Below are 16,646 nucleotides of genomic sequence, written 5' to 3' on the forward strand. Positions count from 1 at the left end.
CTCCCTCTCTCCCTCCTTCTCTCCCTCCCTCCCTCCCTCCTTCCCTCTCTCTCTCTCTCTCTCTCTCTCTTTCTCTCTTTCTCTCTTTCTTTCTTTCTTCCTTTATTCCTTTTTTGAGATGGAGCCTTGCTTTGTTGCCCAGGCTGGAGTGCAGTGGTGCAATCTCGGCTCACTGCAACTTCCGACTCCCGGGTTCAAGCAATTCTCTGCCTCAGCCTCCTGAGTAGCTGGGATTACAGGTGCCTGCTAGCACACCTGGCAAAGTTTTGTATTTTGTATTTTAGTAAAGACAGGTTTTCACCATCTTGGCCAGGCTGGTCTTGAACTCCTGACCTCATGATCTACATACTTTGGCCTCCCAAAGTGCTGGGATTACAGGTGTGAGCCACTGTGCCTGAACTGATTTGTTTCTTTTTTTGTGTATTCACTCTATCTGCAAGTTTTGTACTTTTATATGTTTTCATGAACACATGCAGTTACTATCTTTTTGCTTCCAGAGGTAGTCTTACCTTAAACATTTCTTGCAAGACTGATCTAGTGGTGATGAATTCTCCAAGTTTCTGCTTATCTGAGAAAGACTTTATTTCTCCTTCATTTCTAAGAATAGCTTTGCTGGGTATAATATTCTTAACTGGCAGATTTGTTTTTTTTCTTTTAGTACTTCGAATATTTCATTCCATTCTCTTCTGGCCTGTATGTTTTTTGCTGAGACATCTGCAATTGGGCTAATGGGTATTCCCTTATTTGTGACTTGGTATTATATTTTTCTCTAGCTATTTTTGTCTTTGACTTTTGGCAAAACTCAAATACGCCTTGGAGAGGACTTGTTTGGATTAAATATATTTGGAGACTTTTGAGTTTATTGGATCTGAATGTCCACCCCTTTTCCAAGACATGAGAAGTTTTTCACTATTATTTCATTAAATAGGTTTCCTTCATCTTTTCTCTTCTCTTTCTGCAACTCCCATAATGCCAATATTTGTTCACTTACTGATGTTTCATACATTTTTGTAGGGTTTTTTTTCTTTCTTTAAAATATTTTTTTGTCTGCCTGAGTTATTCCAAAAGATCTGTCTTCAAGTCCAAAAATTCTTTCTTCTACTTGGTGTAATCTGTTGTTTAAGTTATTGATTGTACTCTTTGTTGTGTTATTCACTGAATTATCCAGCTCTAAAATATATGTTTGGTTCATTTTATGATATTCCTTTATTGAATTTCTCATTCAAATAATGAACTTTTTAATTTTGTTTAATCATCTATCTGTTTTCTCTTGTATCTCACTGAGTTTCCTTAAGATTATTATTTTGAATTGTTTTTGCTATTTTGTATATTTCCTTATAATTGAATTTCGTTACTGGAAAATTATTTTGTTCCTTTGGAGGTGTAATATTTCCTTGATTTTCTATGTTTGATGTGTTCTTACATTGATTTCTGTGCATCCAGTAGAACAGTCACCTCTTTCAATTTTATGAAATAGATTTATAGAAAGAGACTTTTCTTTTTTTGTGTGTTTGTGTGTTTTGTTTTATTTTACATTTGTTTTAATTTATATCTTTGATAAAAATCATTCAAATGTTTTGCCTCAAATACAATTCTATTTTTTGGCAGCAAATCTGGGTAGGATTATTTTTTATTAGATTTTCTTCAAAAAAAAAAAAAAGAAAGAAAGAAACAGGGATACATGTGCAGAATGTGCAGGTTTGTTACATAGATATTTGTATGCCATGGTGGTTTACTGCACCTATTGGCTCATCCTCTAAGTTCCCTTCCCTCAACCCCATACCCCAACAGACCCTGGTGTATGTTGTTCCCCTCTCTGTGTCCATGTGTTCTCAATGGTCACCTCCCACGTATGAGTGAGAACATGTGGTGTTTGGTTTTCTGTTCGTGTGTTAGTTGGCTGAGGATGATGACTTCAAACTTCATCCATGGCTATGCAAAAGACATGATCTCTTTCCTTTTTATGGCTGCATAATATTCCATGGTGTGTATGTACCACATTTTCTTTATCCAGTCTATCACTGATGGGCATTTGGGTCGGTTCCATGTCTTTGCTATTGTAAATAGTGCTGCAATAAATGTAAGTGTGCATGTGCCTTTATAGTAGAATGATTTATATTTCTTTGGGTCTATATCCAGTAATGTGATTGCTGGGTCAAATGGTATTTCTGGTTCTAGATCCTTGAGAAATCACCATGCTGTCTTCCACAGAGGTTGAATTAATTTGCATTCTTACCAACAGTGTAAAAGCTTTCCTGTTTCTCCACATCCTCACCAGCATCTATTGTTTCCTGATTTTTTAATAATCACCATTCCAACTGGCATGAGATGGTGTCTCATTGTGGTTTTGATTTGCATTTCTCTAATGATCAGTGATGTTGAGCTTTTTTTCATATGTTTGTTGGCCACATAAATGTCTTCTTTTGAGAAGTGTCTGTTCATACCCTTTGCCCATTTTTTGATGAGTTGTTTGTTTTTTTTTTTTCTTGTAAATATGTTTAAGCTCCTCATAAATTCTGGATATTAGTCCTTTGTCAGATGTATAGATTGCAAAATTTTCAACCATTTTGTAGGTTGTCTATTCACTCTCATGATAGTTTCTCTTGCTGTGCAGAAGCTCTTTAGTTTAGTTAGATCCCATTTGTCAATTTTGACTTTTGTTGCAATTGTTTTTGGCATTTTTGTCATGAAGTCTTTGCCCATGCCTATGCCCTGAATGGTATTGCCTAGGTTTTCTTCTAGAGTTTTTATGGTTTTGGGTTTTACATTTAAGTCTTTATTCCATCTTGAGNAGTTGTTTGTTTTTTTTTTTCTTGTAAATATGTTTAAGCTCCTCATAAATTCTGGATATTAGTCCTTTGTCAGATGTATAGATTGCAAAATTTTCAACCATTTTGTAGGTTGTCTATTCACTCTCATGATAGTTTCTCTTGCTGTGCAGAAGCTCTTTAGTTTAGTTAGATCCCATTTGTCAATTTTGACTTTTGTTGCAATTGTTTTGGCATTTTGTCATGAAGTCTTTGCCCATGCCTATGCCCTGAATGGTATTGCCTAGGTTTTCTTCTAGAGTTTTATGGTTTTGGGTTTTACATTTAAGTCTTTATTCCATCTTGAGTTAATTTTTGTGTAAGGTATAAGGAAGGGGTTCAGTTTCAGTTTTCTGACAATGGCTTGCCAGTTTTCCCAGCACCATTTACTGAATAGAAGATCCTTTCCCTATTGCTTGTTTTTGACAGGTTTGTCGAAGATCAGATGGTTGTAGATGTGTGGTGTGATTTCTGAGGTCTGTGTTCTATTCCCTTGGTTTTTATGTCTGTTTTGCTAACAGGACCATGCTGTGTTGGTTACTGTAGACTTGTAGTATGAGTTGAAGTCAGGTAGCATGATGCTTCCAAGTTTGTTCTTTTTGCTTAGGATTGTCATGGCTATTTGGGGTCTTCTTTGATTCCATATGAAATTTAAAATAGTTGAAGGGTGCAGCAAACCAACATGGCACATGTATACCTATGTAATAAACCTGCACGTTGTGTACATATACCCTAGAAATTAAAGTATAATAATAAAATTTTTAAAAAAAGAAATTTAAAATAGTTTTTTTCTAATTTTGTGAAGAATGTCAATGGTAATTTGATGGGAGTAGCATTGAATCTATACCTTACTTTGGGCCTTATGGCCATTTTCACGATATTGATTGCTCCTATCCATGAGGATGGAATGTTTTTCCATTTGTTTTTGTCCTCTCTGATTTCCTTGAGCAGTGGTTTGTAGTTCTTCTTGAAGAGATCCTTCATATCACTTGTTGGCTGTATTCCTAGGTATTTTGTTCTCTTTGTAGTGATAGTGAATGGGAGTTCATTCATGATTTCATTCTCCACTTGTCTGTTGTTGGTGTAAAGGAATGCTTGTGATTTTTCACATTGATTTTGTATCCTGAGACTTTGCTGAAGTTGCTTATCAGTTCAAGAAGGTTTTGGACTGAGATGATGGAGTTTCTGAATGTAAAATCATGTCATCTGCAAACAAAGACAACTTGACTTCCTCTCTTCCTCTTTGAATACCCTTTATTTCTATCTCTTGCCTGATTGCCCTGGCCAGAACTTCCAATACTGTGTCAGATAGGAGTGGTAAGAGAGGGCATCCTTAGAAAAAGATTTATTTCTATAGATGGGTCTTAAGGTGTCAGTTGGGTAGGGTGTATTGGCTTTAATTCCACATGGACACAGTAGTCTCTAGTCAGTTTCTTCAGCTGTAATTCATGCTAGTGATTTTTCTATCTCAGTGGCCTAGGCTGCAAGAGTTTGTGGCAGCAGTGGCACAGCTTTGCTGGGTGTGTGCTTGCTGGGCTGTTTCTTAGGTGGAGGGAGGGATGTGAGTGCACATAATGCCCATGGTAAGTCAGTCAGCTGGGGGTCTGGCTCACTGAGGTTAGGGCTATGGGCCTGTTACTCTGGCCAGGGGTGTGGGCATACAGCTCCTTGGCTGCCCTGGGGATGTGTCTTTGAGGAGCAAGCCCACTGGGCTGTTTTTCAGACCTCAAGAACAGGCACAGAGTCATTTGGTCAGTCTGAAGATATGTCTGCCCAAGGTGGCCTGCCAAGCTGTTTTTCAGGACTTTGTTATGGGTGGCAGCATGTCCACCAGGGATAGAGTTGCACATAGTAGACAAATTATAAAAGATAGTTCAAGTCTCTTTATCTGTTTTTGGCATAAGCAGCAGATATCCTGAGCATCAAAAAAAAAAAAAAAAAAAAAAGAAAACACTCAAGTAATGGAAAGAAGCAGGATTACTACTTTACAGGGACCACATTCAAAACTTTTGTTTTCATAAAACAACTGTTTGTAACTCTACCTATGATGTTCAGTGCTTTATTAGAATTTTTCATAGTTGCTTTGGAGGAATATATTCCAGTTTGAGAGACAACATTTCTCCTTGAGTATAATTGACTCTATCAATTCCAAGTGCTGATAATTAATGACAGTAGAGAATTGGATGCAAGTGATGTTTGCTAAGACCCACAAGAGCATATTGCTCTGTAAGATACCCATGGTCTCTAAGTACAATTTTTGGAGTTGAGCGCAGGTATACAATTAACAGGATATCCTCCCTTAATTTACTTTTCTTTCTCTCAAAACTCAGATTAAATACAAGGTAAGGTGCTTGAACAGTTTTAAATTTAGTTAACATATATGATGGAAGCCAGTCGCAAGAAAGAGCTGAGAAAATGATTCTTACAGTTTTAAGATGATATGGTCCAAATGTTTGGCTTCCACACTACCACCATCTTTTGAGTTACATCATTTGATCTGATTTTTCTAATCCATGGGCTATCATGGTTCAGTTTAGTGTTGAGTAATTTCATAAATCATATTCATGTACTGGTCCCTCTGTTCTTTCCAAGAATGTGGCTTTGATGAATAAACAATAGTTTTAACATGTTTGTTTCTATCTCACGTACATCCAAAATTATAAAATCTCAATGTTGCACAAACTCAAGAGTTTCACCACGTATATTGTGTTGGCTTGGACTTCATTGGTTTTGTCAGTCTTTACTCTGCTAGACTGAGAAGAAGTCTCCTAAATGTGGGATTCTGTAATTTTTCCTTTGAAACAAACTTCATCTTGCTTTTGCTTAATGAGGTCAAGAAAGTAGGACTGAGGGTCCCTCCTGAGAGCATGTGGGGAGCTGTACAGGCTGCTCTATAAGCCCAATTTGTAGCGAAAGAATGAAGAAGAGCAGACCTAGGATGGACACATTTTGTTCACAGGTACAGTTGGTCACTGGGTCTTCCAGTAGACATGTTGCGGCTGAAAACTCAGATAATAGGCAATATTTACCCCCTTTTAAATTACAAAAAATGATATTATCAGCAAAGCAACCACATCTAACTTTGTAGTCAAAGGGAAAAGGAGACACTTGGCAGCTTGCAATTGCTTTCCTTTTTAGTCTTTACAGTAATGGAATCGACTCAAACTGGTTCATCAGAGAAACTTGTACACATCTCTTCCCAAATCCATGTTCAGTGACATCATGCTGGTAACTTAAAATTGGCCATTGTGGCAGTAATTTATATCACAGAAGTTGGCAAATGTTGCAAATCAGGACTTGGATTTTTTTTAATCTTCAGAGGACTAGTTGTCAAATATTTACTAGCATACCACTGGTTTTATATCTAATTTATTATTTCCTTTGATAACACATCATGAAAGTCCTTCTCCTCATCATAGCTAATGTTTATTAATCACTTTATTTGAGCTGAACACTGTGCTATGATACTTCGCATGTGACATTTTATTTAATTCTCACAGCAACCTCATGCGGTCTAAGGTCTCAGCTTGTGGTTGAAGGATGCTGAAGATGCACAGATTTTATTTCTCAGGTAAAACCTTCAAATAAGGAAACCAGAGCTCAGCAAGGTGATATAACTTTTTTTGTTGTTGAGATGATATAGCATGTAAGTGGTAGATTGTAGAATATAATTTCTGGCTGACTCATGCTTTTAACCACATGCACTATGGTCTTTCCCGCATAGGGTTTGTAGAAAACTGTTCTGGGCTCAAAATAATGATATCTTGGTTCTAGTGCACTCTCTGCACCCAGTCTGACACCTGACCTCTCAAAGCCTCAGTGTCTGCATCTATAAAATAAGGCCAATGACAATAACTCTGCCTGCCTCAGAGGATGGTTTTACCACTTAAATAACAGTATACAAAAGATTTATTTGGAAAGCTCAAGGACTATATAAATGGGAGATAACATTACAGGCTAAGTAAAAGTAAATAGAGTCACACACACACAGGCACACACACACACATATACACACACAAAATTCCAGTGTAGAAGATTTGGCTGAAGTGAGTAATTTATATAAAGGCAGGTTCTGAGGACTCTTGAAATGAATATTACTGGGTAAACTGGCAGGACGTTAAGCTTGGCAATGTCTGACCTTATCTCTTGGAATTCTTTGGCTTTGGCGCTCTCTAGCCTTCCCAGACAGTCTGACTGGTGATCAAGGTAGTCCTAATCTCGTGGGCAGATTTTTATGGTGGATACCTACTAGGAATCAAATTATTAACAAGACAGGTCAGTGTTGGGAAGTTGACATTTAATGGCTTTAGGGAGAATTTCTGCTATGTTATGTCCATGTTTTAATAAAGAGGTCCTTTTGCTGCTCCCATAGCTATTTATACTTTCAGTAGTCAGCCTATTCCATTGTTATTCATTTCAGGTTTATTTTCTGCACTACATTGAACTCTCCATGACATCATATAATTATTTGATCACTATAGAATCTCCAGCACCAAGTACTGAGATTGGCAGATAGTATAGCTTTGTAAATATCTACCAAACTTGCACTTGCATGGGTGAGATAACTTAGTCTGCTTCTGTGCACTTATTCATAACAGGTCCTATGAATCCTAACTACCTCGTTTATCCTAACTACCTCTCATTCCATTAGTTTGCTGAATTAATGAACAAGTATATATCACTGTTGCATAGACACCTTGGACAAATCTAAGATTCCTGATCTAGTATAATTTTTAAACAAATGATTTAAAATAATTTCAGATGATCTTTGCATTTTCATGTCTGATTTAACTTACCATTGATATCGATCTTGCTAACTTTCCTTCACTGAATGAAAAATACTAAGGCTCTCAACTTCTGTCTTCTGCATTTCATTCTACTAAGCAACAGTGAGGAACTTGATTTCTTTTGTAATATGGGATAAGCTCTCCATATGGCTTCAAAATAGTCTGTATTTGTGAAAGTTTCACATGTGACTCTGATTCACAACTAGAGTTGTTGGCATTGAATCAGAGAATTCTATTTGCTAAGTATGCCTTTTTGACTGGAAGGAGTGCAGGATAGTGCTTCAGTTAACTATATACTCTATTTCCCTACAGATGAAGTACGAACAATGGTAACAAAGCAAGTAAAATGTAGTTATCTAAGCACCTAGTGAGGTTTTTCATTTGCTGTTTGGACATCCTAAATTAGAGAGCAAATAATCATTACTTTGGTAATCATTCAAAACAATACCTCTACATACTGGCTACATCTCACAAGTAATATAGATGATCTTAGTGCTCTTGGCTATAAATCTTTTTTGATATAATTGCTAACTTATATTAATCAGAACTAGACTAGTATAATCAGAGTGGTCCACCTTCTATTTAGTATTTCAGGAAGTTAGAAATATCATTTCAGATACACTATTAATAACTTTATACCTTTCTATGAGACAAATAAGAACGATTATTTTTTTGATAATAGACTAGAAGTTCTAAGGACAGCAAATTAAAATGTTTAAAATTGCAAATAGATGCCTGGCAGATAATTATGTTAATAATATATGTCAAGTCTAACAATTTATATCTGAACTCATGTATATTATATCTGTATGTGTATGCATCAAATATAAAGTAACCTCCCCAGTACTTTCTCTTAAAGATCAGCAAATAGCTGATAGATTAGTAACTCCATGGTCCTGATATTCAGTATTGCAGCCCATGTGATCACAGGTCAGACAGATAATTAAAACTACTTACTACTTATTAAAATAAGTGGACCAGGAGAAAATATGAATCAGGGAACTTAGTGTTAATCTCACTAGATTTGTTTGCTTTTTTGAAAATCCACTCAATACAAGAGTTTGTAGAGGAGTATTCCTTACACTTCTTTAACAGATAGACCCCAGTGTGAAAATAATAACAACTAAAACCCCGAAACCCAAATCGGAACACCCCATGAACTGTAGCTAGTCATCACTAGTAATTCAAAGTATAGTTGCTAGAATTACTGGGTTAGGGAGGAAATATGTTTGCTAAAAAGTACTTCTATTTTGTAAACCACAAGTTATTAATTTATGCTGAAGACAGAAGAGAAGATATTCTATCACTTTTGGAAGTATAGCTACTTGTAAAGCACTTGCCTGCCATCAGAATAGGAAGCCTCATGGCTTATAAATCTAGACTGTCTAAGAAGAATTATTGTTGGACTGGATTGCATAGGAGGTCAGGGAACAAATAAAAGTCTTATTTAACAAGTTTGGGGAGAAAGACTCTTGATGTTTACCCAGGTATCTGATCAAAAGGCTAGTATATTTTTCCATCATTTATTCATTGGTGCAAGCAATATTTATTAAGCATTTCCTATGTGATGTACTGACTTCTTGTGATTTATTAGTAAAAGCTATTCCTGAGAGACTATGTACTAGAAGAGGTACTGAGGAAGAGATGGTGGGTAAACTGAAGATGGGTTACTAGGAACATTTAAGGCCTCCAAACTGCCTGAGTCCCATCTGCAATCATGCCACATCTGAAAGTTTGTGCCCCATCCTGCTGCCAACTTATTAATGATCTAACTATTTATGGGTGTTCTATCCTTTGTTTATTCAATTAGATTTAACAGCCCTGTGCCTGTTAAATGCCCTGTGCCTGCTCTGAGCAAGGCAGGTAGTGTATGATAGGACCTTTATTAATCTGGAAACAGTCTGCTTCTGTACTGTGGTGGGTGGTATTGGGTATAGAGCAGTCATTCTACTAACTCAGTGACTAGATTTTTAGGCTAGGACCATGGGGCAGTGCCATATTGCTTTCTCTGGGGAACAGTTGTTCACTGTGGATGGGCATCCTTACCCATGAGAGGTGTTAGAGGGAATAGTGGGCTAGGAATGATGTCTGGGATGTTATTATCTTCTCTAAAACGACTCCCTGATTAATCAACTCCTTGTTTTCTCCATGAGTATCATCTTTTTAATGTTCAGTAGAGAAAAATCACCTTCCAGAGGGTAGGAGATGGCTGTCATTTGCAAAAAGTATGACTACTCTCATGGCTTCTGAGGAAATGGAAAAGAACTAGGGTCAGTGAGGAAAGGCATGGACTCAAAGCCAGTCAGCATGAAGCACATTTGTGATGGAGTGCTAGAGAATTCTTGCCATTTGCATTGAACATCTGCTTTCCAGCTTCCATTTTGGTTATGTAAACATACCAGAATGAGTTAAGTTGGCTGGAATCTGAAATCATTCCTTTTGGGCATAGGATATGCCAGAATGGCCTGATATAGGGATATGAGCAGGCATCTCAGATGAGAAGGCTGTGTCACTTACTTTATTCCCCATTAAAAACCTGCATTCTTGTTATTTACATGGGCTTTCTTCTCCCTTTCTCCATTCCCCTTTGTATCTGGTATCTCTTCCCTGGATTCTTCCTTCTTTCCCAGGTGTGTTTGATAACTGCTCCCACACTGTCAGTGACAAAGGCTGGGCCCTGGGGATCCGCTCAGGGCAGGACAAGGGAAAGCGGGATGCTCGCTTCTTCTTCTCCCTCCGCACCGACCGCATGAAGAAAGCCACCATCTTGATTAGCCACAGTCGCTACCAACCAGGCACATGGACCCACGTGGCAGCCACTTACGATGGACGGCGCATGGCCCTGTATGTGCATGGCACTCAGGTGGCTAGCAGTCTAGATCAGTCTGGCCCCCTGAATAGCCCCTTCATGGCATCTTGCCGCTCTTTGCTCCTGGGGGGAGACAGCTCTGAGGATGGACGCTATTTCCGTGGACACCTGGGCACACTGGTTTTCTGGTCGACCGCCCTGCCACAAAACCATTTTCAACACAGTTCTCAGCATTCAAGCGGGGAGGAGGAAGCGACTGACTTGGTCCTGACAGCGAGCTTTGAGCCTCTGAACACAGAATGGGTTCCCTTTAGAGATGAGAAGTACCCACGACTTGAGGTTCTCCAGGGCTTTGAGCCAGAGCCCGAGATTCTGTCCCCTTTGCGGCCCCCACTCTGTGGGCAAACGGTTTGTGACAACGTGGAATTGATCTCCCGGTACAATGGATACTGGCCCCTTCGGGGAGAGAAGGTGATACGCTACCAAGTGGTGAACATCTGTGATGATGAGGGCCTAAACCCCATTGTGAGCGAGGAGCAGATTCGTCTGCAGCACGAGGCACTGAATGAGGCCTTCAGCCGCTACAACATCAGCTGGCAGCTGAGCGTCCACCAGGTCCACAATTCCACCCTGCGACACCGGGTTGTGCTTGTGAACTGTGAGCCCAGCAAGATTGGCAATGACCATTGCGACCCTGAGTGTGAGCACCCACTCACAGGCTATGATGGGGGTGACTGCCGCCTGCAGGGCCGCTGCTACTCCTGGAACCGCAGGGATGGGCTCTGTCACGCGGAGTGTAACAACATGCTGAACGACTTTGATGACGGGGACTGCTGCGACCCCCAGGTGGCTGATGTGCGCAAGACCTGCTTTGACCCTGACTCACCCAAGAGGTAAGGGACTGGGGTTTGGGGTGTCCTACTTGTAGGATGCATTTCTAACATCATTTTATCTGTTTGGTTTTTGAGACAAATGTGTTCACACAGTCCCTGAATACAACATTAATCCACCCCATCAGACAGTATTAAGCTTTTGTGACGTGCTAGGTGTTCTGTTAGGTAATTAGGAACACAGATGACTGAGACAAGAGATAGCCCTCACAGAACTCACTATTTGTGGTGCAGAAAGCTGTGTACACAGTGTGAAGTGCACCCAAAGGTGTATGCACCAGATACTTGGGGCACAGGAAAGCTGAACAACTGGCTTTACCAGAGGAGGCCAGGAAATCTTCGTGGAGAATGAACAAGGTATCCAGACATAGAAACCAGTCAATACTTATTACACGTGACAATACTTCCTATAGTCTTAGGGTCTTGGCAAAGTAATACAGATCTGTGAAAAGGTCTTAGGTCTGTTTAGTCTAAGCAGTTCAACAGTTTCGTAAAGTTTCGTGTGACAGCTAGCCACTAGTCTCCTTTAGGTGACTGAGATCTTTCACTGTTGCCCCATTAAATACCATTCTTCATGCAGCATCCAGAAGGATCTTTTGAAAAAGGTAAGTTGGATACTGTCATTTCTCGTCTTAAGATTTTTTCCTCCACTGCACTCAGAATAAAATCTGAATCCGCTACCTGACACATAGGCTCTCAATGCAATCTGGCCCCTATCTGCCTCTCCATCCCCACTTACATAGCACAGCCTCACTGACTTGATTCTGTTCCATTGAACAGATCAAGCTTTTTTCTGCCCTCAGGATTTTGCATTTGCTGTTCCATCTTCTTGGACTCCTCTTTTCCTTAATATTCCCTTGGTGGGCTCTCTCTTGTCATTCAAATGCCTACTTAGATGTTACCACCTGGGAGGCCTTTCCTAATTCCTCAGATTAAAGCAGCTGTCAATTACTGTTACATCAACTAATTTAAATTTCCTGTTTAACACTTAGTACTTCTGATAATTTTTCTTTCACATTCATGTGTTTGTCTGTTTTCCCCCTATTTGGAGTATCAGCTCCATGAGATCAGGGCCCTTATCTATTCTGTTAACCACTATATTCCCAAGGCCTAGAATAGCAGCTGACATTTAGTTGTTTAAGTTGATGAATAAATGGATCTGATGTGTCTCTTGTTTTGAGACAGAAGCCATAAGAAGATTCTCATTTGATGGCTGATGCCGGGGTTGGACATAATAGAGGAGGGTAAGAAAGTAGGTAGGTAGCTAGTGAACTTGTTAATCTGTGTTTGTGGACAAAGTATCCCCAGTATACAACTGGTGCCTTTGTTCAAATTATGAAAAGGCTTACCTGACCTAGGGTACAGGGCTGGTGGGAGGTGCGGGAACAGGATCTCAGCTCCCACCCAATGTCTTGATGGCTACTTTTGTGTTGGACACCATTTGTACAAGTAGTTCCTGATACCCCTGTGTGTCGGAAGTCCTCTTGGTATGAGTTACCACTAATAGAGTGGCCTGTACTTCAAGCATGTGGTGTAAAAGACCGAGTATACGATTTGGAATCAAGGGACATGGTTAAATTTTGGAGTCCTCACTACTTAACTAGGTTTGCAAGTTACACAAGTCACTTTTGGAAACTCAGAAGTCTTCTCTATGAAGTAAGGATGATTGCAGTAATACTTTGCATTATCAGTATTTTCAGGTTATTTTGTGAATCAAATGAAATAAAGTATAGGAAAGTAGCTCTAAAGTTTTCAATGTACACAAATAGTTCTAAAATAACATTAGTTCTTATTATTAAGGCTGACAGATAGGAAGTCTTTATTTACATAGTGATGCAAAGAGAACTAATCAAATTATCAGAACTATTTGTATAATAAAATTCTGTTTAGAACAATGAGAACACATGGACACAGGGAGGGGAACATCACACACTGGGGCCTGTCAGGGAGTGGTGGGGCTAGGGGATGGATAGCATTAGGAGAAATACCTAATGTAGATGACTGGTTGATGGGCGCAGCAAACCACCACGACACGTGTATACCTATGTAACAAAACTGCATGTTCTGCACGTGTATCCCAGTACTTAAAGTAAAATTTAAAAAAAGAAGAAGAAAAGAAAATTATGTTTGGGTTTGGTTTTTAGATTTTGGTAACCTCAAGCAGAAGCTAAACCTCACTAACAGCAGTGGTTAGCAACACTTAGGATCCCCCGGAGAAATGAGAAAGTCTGGTCTCCTAGTTTATAGTAATGACCTACTGCCCTGTCTGAGAGAACTGTCTTTCAAGGTACCCAGGTATTGTTCTCCTCAGAATTTCCCTTTATTTCTCTAAATTCCTGTCATACTGCCCTTATCTGGGTGTTTATAACTTACCTCACTGCCTGCAGAAGAGCAACTCACTCCTTCTATTTATAGACCCAGTAGTGTTTTGAACCTTTATTCATAAGTGACTCTTTTAGCCCCACATATAAAACCTGCTTTGTGGAATACAAAGGAAATATTTATACCTTTTGATAGTTAAAAATACTAACTCAAAGTGAAAAGTGCTCATGGTTTAAAATATCAAATTATACCAAAAGACAGAAGGAAGAAAAACAGTCACCTGCCTAACTCTTCCCCATCCTTCTCCACACTCTGTCCTTGCTTTGCACAGGTTACTATATTTATTTTTTTCATCTGTTTTTTTCTGGTAGTTTCCTGTATACCTCCAAATATTATATTTATATTGCTTGGTTCATCAATTTTAAACATTATCCATTGATTTCTTAAGATAGAGATGGGACTAACTCCCTTACATTATCTCCTTCCTTGTCCTTGCATCCTTCCATATAATTAATCTTAAAAACATTTTAAGACAAACATTTTCAAAGATAAAAATGTGATTCATTTGGAAATTTTGTGTGTGTGTTGTATCTGATACCTCTGAAGTCAACTTTTCTTTTTTTATTATATTTTAAATTAATGACTATCCTTTATGCTGATGACTTTCCTTAAATGTCTAATACTTATTCACAGTAGAAACCACACTTTTAAATCTCTACCTATGATGATCTGAGAAAGAATAATTACCTATGAATTTTCTCTTTTGAAAAAAGAAATTTGAAGGCAGAAACATAGTGGAGGAGAGAGGTTTTCTTTCTTCTCAGCTCTCTTATACTTACTTCATGTGTAGGTCTTTTCTGCCTTCCCTATCCTATTTTTTGTGCTGAATTTTTATTATAAAAATATTAATTTTTTGTGACTCTTGGCAAGCGCAATATTTTGAAAAATCATTATTTATCAAGCTTCTATGATGTGCCAGGCATGGCAGAGGGACACATGTAAAGACTATGGAAATGGTAAGGGCTAACAATTTAGAGGAGAAGTTCAGTAATTTTATCTAAATTCTCTGGGTTTAAATCCAGGCTGAGGCATTAAAAGCAGAACATGGGGAATGGCTTTTCTTTGCCATGGCTTAGATTGTTTGAAAGGACTTTTGATTCATAGAGATACAGATCTTTGGGTTTCCATAAGGTCCTGTGACTTGGTGGAGTTAGTCTCTGAACTAGATTACCTTTGTAGAGCCTGCCTATTATTACAGTTAAATCACAGCACTCAAGCTCACAATTCCATTGTACTGTTACTCTGAAGGGACTCAATTTTGACAAATGCTTCGCCAGGCATCTATTGAGCGGAGTGCTCCAGGCACAGAGTCTTTCCACTCACAGTGGAAGCACCAGAAGCTCACAGTTTAGGGTCGGGGGAGAGTAGTAGAAAGTGGGGGACAGACCTACAAATAGATCACTAACATTTGAGTGCAAGGATTGATGTATGAACAACTCTCCTCACTTCCCAAATCCTGTTCAGTCTTCCTGCTGTGGTTCCAATGTGTCTCCCAAAGTTAAGAAAATGTGGCACATATATACCATGGAATACTATGCAGCCATAAAAAAGATGAGTTCTTGTCCTTTGTAGGGACACGGATGAAGCTGGAAACCATCATTCTGAGCAAACTATCGCAAGGACGGAAAACCAAACACCGCATGTTCTCACTCATAGGTGGGAATTGAACAATGAGAACATTTGGACACAGGGTGGGGAGCATCACACACCAGGGCATGGGGTGGGAGGGGGGTGGGATACTATTAGGAGATATACCTAATGTAAATGACCAGTTAATGGGTGCAGCACACCAACATGGCACATGTATACATATGTAACAAATCTGCACGTTGTGCACATGTACCCTGGAACTTAAAGTATAATAAATTAAAAAAAATAAATTTAATCCCTAAAGCAACAGTGTTGAGAGGTGAAAATGTTAAGAGATGGTTATGTCATGAGAGCTCTGCCCTCATTAATGGATTCATGCTGTTATCACAGGAGTGAGTTTCTGATAAAAGGATGAGTTTGCTACCCCTCTCTCGTGCCTGCTTTCTTGCACTTCTGTCTTCTGCCATGGGATGATGAAGCAAAAGGACCTTCACTAGATGCAGGCCCCTCAACCTTGGACTTTACAGCCTCCAGAACTGTAGGAAATTAATCTGTCTTTTTCATAAATTACCCATTCTCATGTATTTTGCTATGGCAGCACAAAACAAACCAAGATGCATTCCCACCAACCCCAGCAAGAAACCACAAATCTAGCCCAAAGTAGTTCCTCTCCCAAATGCTCTGAGAGGAGAGAAAGCCTGATGAATTCAGCATCAAACGTCTGTAACCCAGATGGGCCTATCAAAGGGAGAGTACTTATCAGGCTCTGGACTGGTCAGGAGAAGATATGAATTATAGATACATTACCCAGCCAGTTGAACAGACTTACCAAGATAAAGGAACTTGGAACTAGGCAGGGCTACATAAGCCAGATGTCTATTTCTACATAGTAGCTGCCCTGAGAGATGATCTGCAAGAATTAAGGGAAGGAAGGGTGTTGAGTGTCCACTTCAGTAAAATCACAAATGTCATTGACTATTCCCTATGGTGCATACTAGGGAGCTGAGCCCAAAGGAATTTCTGTACCCTCAGGGGAACCTGTCTTCCCTGACCTTTGCAGGCTTCAACTTCTTTTTGGTTATTAATTGTTTCTGTCACATTTCTCCCTAAAATTATGTCTCAGAGTTACAGTTCTTTGCTGCTGCACCTACTTTCCATCCCATGCTTTCTCTCCTTTTCACAATAGAGTTGAGCAAGTATTTCACTAAATCTGGAACTCTGCTTGTCTCTCTTTTTTGGTTTCTATATCTCAGATCTCATAATATTGCTATAATGTGAAGAAAAGTCTCCAAATAAAAACAAATAGTTGAACAAGGGTCAATCATTTAGTGTCTGACCATGCTCTGAAGCAGACAATGGGGATACTGTATATTTGTTTTCT

At 39.1% G+C, this 16,646-nt stretch overlaps 1 protein-coding gene across 3 annotated transcripts in view; it reads left to right on the forward strand.

Annotated features, from left to right (window-relative positions):
- PAPPA2 (pappalysin 2) overlaps positions 1–16,646 on the forward strand; it is a 310,433-nt gene that overhangs the window by 33,486 nt on the left and 260,301 nt on the right. For all 3 annotated transcript variants that reach the window (XM_017891696.1, XM_017891697.1, XM_017891698.1), the window contains exon 3: positions 10,225–11,296. In XM_017891696.1, coding sequence (XP_017747185.1) covers positions 10,225–11,296 — 1,072 coding nt within the window. The remainder of the gene's footprint in view (positions 1–10,224; positions 11,297–16,646) is intronic.

Source organism: Rhinopithecus bieti, unplaced genomic scaffold, assembly GCF_001698545.2.
Source record: "Rhinopithecus bieti isolate Rb0 unplaced genomic scaffold, ASM169854v2 scaffold_20101, whole genome shotgun sequence".
Classification (NCBI taxonomy): domain Eukaryota; kingdom Metazoa; phylum Chordata; class Mammalia; order Primates; family Cercopithecidae; genus Rhinopithecus; species Rhinopithecus bieti.